This window comes from Aquarana catesbeiana, linkage group LG03, assembly GCF_042186555.1.
Source record: "Aquarana catesbeiana isolate 2022-GZ linkage group LG03, ASM4218655v1, whole genome shotgun sequence".
NCBI classification, from domain to species: Eukaryota; Metazoa; Chordata; class Amphibia; order Anura; family Ranidae; genus Aquarana; species Aquarana catesbeiana.
Window position 1 is genome coordinate 502840828 of NC_133326.1, and position 6000 is coordinate 502846827.

The 6000-nt window shown below is 43.6% G+C and overlaps 1 protein-coding gene across 1 annotated transcript in view; it reads left to right on the forward strand.

Annotated features, from left to right (window-relative positions):
- Positions 1 to 5476, forward strand: part of GPX3 (glutathione peroxidase 3) — a 44339-nt gene extending 38863 nt beyond the window's left edge. The window contains exon 5 of the mRNA XM_073621104.1: positions 4844 to 5476. Within this exon, the coding sequence (XP_073477205.1) occupies positions 4844 to 5086 (243 nt within the window). The 3' untranslated portion in view covers positions 5087 to 5476. The remainder of the gene's footprint in view (positions 1 to 4843) is intronic.
- Positions 5477 to 6000: the final 524 nt, after the last annotated feature.

Sequence of the window (6000 nt, forward strand, 5' to 3'; positions counted from 1 at the left end):
GCTTTTAGGCAGAAAAAAAACGCATGACGCTTCTAAAAGTGTCTAAAACTTTTACAAGCGTTTGCACATTTACACTAGTCCAGTGCTCGGGTGTTAATTTGTTTCATTGACCAGAATAATACTTTATTCTGTCCATTGAAATGAATTAACGCTCATGTGCTAAACGCGTTTACAAGCCTCAAGTGTTATTTCTGCCAAAAGTCTGTTGCTCCTGGATGCATCGGCAGTGAGGTTTTTTTTTTTCCTGTCTTTAAAAGCCCCTGCCACTAAAAACTTTTAAAAGCCTATGTGTACATGGACACATAGGCTAACATACAGGGGAGTTTAGAGGCAGAGAAAAAAAATGCTGACGCCCCTAGAAGCAGCTGCAAAAACATCCAGTGTGCATGAGGCCTAAAAATCTCTGCCCACCTGAAAAGGGCACATGGTTTTCATTAAAATGTATGCATAGCATTTTTTTTAAGTTTTGAAAAGAGTAGGTAAGGATTAAAACCCCTATCGGGTGATTTTTTTTGTTGTCTGTGTCCCGCTGAAGAGATTTCCCTTTCACAACTTGTTGCATCCCCAAGACTAGAGATGAGCATCGACTCGAACATTGGCTGTTCGCCGAACAGTGAACAATTTGGGGTGTTCGCGGCAAATTCGAATGCCGCGGAACACCCTTTAAAAGTCTATGGGAGAAATCAAAAGTGCTAATTTTAAAGGCTTATATGCATGGTATTGTCATAAAAAGTGTTTGGGGGCCTGGGTCCTGCCCCAGGGGACATGGATCAATGCAAAAAAAAAGTTTTAAAAACGGCCGTTTTTTCAGGAGCAGTGATTTTAATAATGCTTAAAGTCAAACAATAAAAGTGTAATATCCCTTTAAATTTCGTAGCTGGGGGGTGTCTATAGTATGCATGTAAAGGGGCGCATGTTTCCCGTGTTTAGAACAGTCGGACAGCAAAATGACATTTCAAAGGAAAAAAGCCATTTAAAACTACTCACGGCTATTGCATTGCCGGTCCGACAATACATATAGAAGTTCATTGATAAAAAAGGCATGGGAATTCCCCACAGGGGAACCCCGAACCAAAATTAAAAAAAAAAAATGACGTGGAGGTCCCCCTAAATTCCATACCAGACCCTTCAGGTCTGGTATGGATTTTAAGGGGAACCCCGCGCCAAAAAAACCATACCAGACCCTTATCCGAGCACGCAACCTGGCAGGCCGCAGGGAAAGAGGGGGGGACGAGAGAGCGCCCCCCCTCCTGAACCGTACCAGGCCACATTCCCTCAACATTGGGAGGGTGCTTTGGGGTAGCCCCCCAAAACACCTTGTCCCCATGTTGATGAGGACAAGGGCCTCATCCCCACAACCCTGGCCGGTGGTTGTGGGGGTCTGCGGGCAGGGGGCTTATCGGAATCTGGAAGCCCCCTTTAACAAGGGGACCCCCAGATCCCGCCCCCCCCGTGTGAAATGGTAAGGGGGTACAAAAGTACCCCTACCATTTCACTAAAAAACTGTCAAAAATGTTAAAAATGACAAGAGACAGTTTTTGACAATTCCTTTATTTAAATGTTTCTTCTATCTTCCTTCATCTTCTTCTTCTGGTTCTTCCTCCGGCGTTCTCGTCCAGCATCTCCTCCGCGGCGTCTTCTATCTTCTTCTCCTCGGGCTGCTCCGCACCCATGGCATGGGGGGAGGCTCCCGCTCTTCTCTTCTTCTTCATCTTCTTCACTGGGCCGCTCCGCATCCATGTTGGCATGGAGGGAGGCTCCTGCTGTGTGACGGCTTCTCCTCTTCTGACGGTTCTTAAATAACGGGGGGCGGGGCCACCCGGTCACCCCGCCCCCCTCTGACGCACGGGACATGACGGGAATTCCCTGTGGCATTCCCCGTGACATCACAGGGAAGTCCCGTCAAGTCACCGTGCGTCAGAGGGGGGCGGGGTCACCAGGTGCCCCCCCCGTTATTTAAGAACCGTCAGACGAGGAGACACCGTCACACAGCGGGAGCCTACCTCCATGCCAGCATGGATGCGGAGCGGCCAGAGAAGAAAATGAAGAAGAGAAGAAGATGAAGCAGAGAAGAAGATGAAGAAGAAGATGAAGCAGAGAAGAAGATGAAGAGAAGAGCGGGAGCCTCCCCCCATGCCATGGGTGCGGAGCGGCCCAAGGAGAAGAAGATAGAAGACGCAGCGGAGGAGATGCTGGCCGAGAACGCCGGAGGAAGAACCAGAAGAGCCAGAAGAACCAGAAGAAGAAGATGAAGGAAGATAGAAGAAAGAAGAAAGAAGAAGCATTTAAATAAAGGAATTGTCAAAAACTGTCTCTTGTCACTTTTAACATTTTTGACAGATTTTTAGTGAAATGGTAGGGGTACAAGTACCCCCTTACCATTTCACACGGGGGGGCGGGATCTGGGGGTCCCCTTGTTAAAGGGGGCTTCCAGATTCCGATAAGCCCCCCGCCCACAGACCCCCACAACCACCGGCCAGGGTTGTGGGGATGAGGCCCTTGTCCTCATCAACATGGGGACAAGGTGTTTTAGGGGGCTACCCCAAAGCACCCTCCCAATGTTGAGGGCATGTGGCCTGGTACGGTTCAGGAGGGGGGGTGCTCTCTCGTCCCCCCCTCTTTTCCTGCGGCCTGCCAGGTTGCGTGCTCGGATAAGGGTCTGGTATGGATTTTTGGGGGGACCCCACGCCGTTTTTTTTTTTTTTTTTTTTGGCGCGGGGTTCCCCTTAATATCCATACCAGACCTGAAGGGCCTGGTATGGAATTTAGGGAGGCCCCCACGTCATTTGTTTTGTTTTAACTTTGGTTCGGGGTTCCCCTGTGGGGAATTCCCATGCCGTTTTTATCAATGAACTTCTATGTGTATTGTCGGACCGGCAATGCAATAGCCGCGAGTAGTTTTAAATGGTTTTCCTTTGAAATGGTTTTCCTTTGAAATGTCATTTTGCTGTCAGACTGTTCTAAACACGGGAAACATGCGCCTTTACAGGCATACTATAGACACCCCCCAGCTACAAAATTTAAAGGGATATTACACTTTTGTTTGACTTTAAGCATTATTAAAATCACTGCTCCTGAAAAAACGGCAGTTTTTAAAAGTTTTTTGCATTGATCCATGTCCCCTGGGGCAGGACCCAGGTCCCCAAACACTTTTTATGACAATACCATGCATATAAGCCTTTAAAATTAGCACTTTTGATTATTCGTGTTCGTGTCCCATAGACTTTAACGGTGTTCGCGTGTTCGAACAAACTTTTCTCCTGTTCGCATGTTCTAGTGCGAACCGAACAGGGGGGTGTTCGGCTCATCCCTACCCAAGACAGAAAGTAGAGGAAATATCCTCAAACCCAAGGAAATTCCTATTGTAAACAGTTGTCATCAGAACATCTGCCCCATTGGAAAAAAAAAGTGCCTCTCATGACAACTCTAAAATTTAGAATTTTCCAATACTTTCTGACTTGGTGACAATGGCAAAATGGACAACTAGAGAAGTGAATCTACCAAGCGGCAATAAAGACAGCTAGAAGACAGAGGGTCCTACTCTTCCCCCACCCTATTTAAGACTAACATACACAGTAAGTTTGCAGCTTTACATGGAAATGTTTAAAAAACTTTTTGGCTAAGTCTACTTTTCACAGGTGCATTTGTTAAAGGTAGTATGAATAACAATTTCACTTTGGGATTAATAAAATATTCTGAAGTATTAATTTTTTTTTTTTATACTATACATACCATATATGGGGTATGCAGTAATACGGTATGTAAATAATATAATAATAAATATATATATACAGGCAGCCCTATTTGCACATTACATGCATAAGATCTGCTTCCTACTTTGCAGTGCTGTATAACAGTTACTTTCCTGCTCCTTTTTCTGGGCCAGCTGACTGATTTAAATTTGCTATATAGCTGGTATCTCAGCAGTAAAATGGGGATTGAGTAATTGCAAGATGGGTGATGGGTGCAAGATGGGTGATTGCTCTTTCTAGTCTAGTGGCTAATATATAAATCTCTCTATATTTAGTACAATGAAATCAACAAAAATATGGAAAAGATGCACCAAACTAAATTTGAGAGTCACTTGAATAATTACTTTAGGTAAATATTAGTGGTGCACCGAAAATGAAAATTCTGGACTGAAACTGATAATTCAGGATGCACTTGGCCAAAAACCGAAACTGAAATGGACAGTTTAAAAAAAAGGGTTAATAAAAATAATAAATATAAAATAAATTAGTATGACTGGCATTTTTGCATTGAAGTCAATGGGATTGCGATTTTGTATTGAAGTCAATAGGATGCGATTTTTGCATTGAAGTCAAAAGGGGACCTTTTTGCATTGAAATCAAAGGGGGCGTTTTTGCATTGAAGTCAATAGAGGGTGTTTTGCATTGAAGTCAACAGGATGCAGCATGCCATTATCAGCACATTTTTTAACACTATCGTCAAAATGCCAAAAACCCTATTTTCGGACGATAATTTTCGACGGCGGATATATCAGTTCATCCCTAGTAAATATTGCAGTAACATCTCAAAATATGTGTTGACTGAAAGACTAGATGTCCAAAAAGACACCTGTACCTTTGGTCAAGCTGTCCCTTAAGGCATGCTTTTCCCTCTTGAGTGCAGCTCACTCAGATTAGGTGGGCTGGGGGTATGCCTTAAAGGACAGTATTCCATTAAGTAGTTTTTGTATTTTAAGTGATAATTTATACACTCAATTCTTGAAAACCCGAAATGTGTCACCTGTGAAGGGGTCAACAAAGTTTGCAAATGTTATGCTAGAAAATGGACTGCGATGTAGCTCACATCACTAAATAAACAATTCTTCTGTCTTCAGAACTCCTGCCCTCCTGTGGGTGATACTTTTGGAAATCCTCAGAATCGTCTTTTCTGGGAACCCCTCAAGGTCAGTGATATCAAGTGGAACTTTGAGAAGTTCCTAGTTGGACCTGATGGCCGCCCGGTGAAGCGATGGTTTCCACGCACACCAATCTCTCAAGTAAGGCGGGATGTGCTTGCTTACCAGAAAACACAGTCCGGACTTCAGAGAGTCATGATGCTGGGAAGGGATCATAACTAATCATTTGTCAACACCATTGCTTAATGTTGCCCTGCTTGTTTATATAGATTTATATATTTTTTGTGCCCTTATTGCTAAATGTTTGGGTAGTTGGCAGGATACCTAAGGTAGGCTGAGATACCATCTGCATGAAAGTTGGGTCTGAAAGTACACCAGTACGGGACCTACCTGGAAACCAGGATTTTGGTAGGTTGCTGTTAAGTGCATTCCAGTATCTCTACCATCCTGGGATGGGTCTACAGCACTATCAGAGGCTTACTGCTTTCTGCCTGAACTCTGGGGTGATGCTGTAACTGTGCTGGTACTCAATAAACATTACCTGTTCATAAAGAAACTCTAGAGTCTTGCATGCATTTGTTAAGAATATAAACATTAAAGTATATCTGTAGACATGGCTTTTTTTTTTTGTTTTGTTACAATGCATTACTTTTTATTTTTCTTTCTGTGTCCCATTGGGGAGATTTCCCTCCACTCTCTGTCCTGAAGCCACAAAGGAATTACACAGAAATGTTTCCAATGTGGGGGGTTTTATTCAGTTGTCAGCAGAACAGGTGTCCCCACTGGAAAACTGTCATTTAGATTAGCTATCACTATCAGTTCCAGTCCAAGTGTCAATGGTCATCCGAAAAGGGTGTAGCTCCTGAATAGAACACAGACAGCAATAAAACTCTGACAGGGGTTCTAACTTTACTAACAGTAAAGAAAACGAAAAAAAAAAAAATTTGGCTAGTAACATACTTTAAATTCTCCCGCTGCTTTAATAGGTTAACAGTCCTCCAAAATGTAACTTCACTTCCATGAGCCTGGTTTCACACCTGTGCAGTGCAGGACACAGCATGTGATTCGGATAGAAATAGCACTGCATTACACAGAAATGTTTCCAATGTGGGGGGTTTTATTCAGTTGTCAGCAGA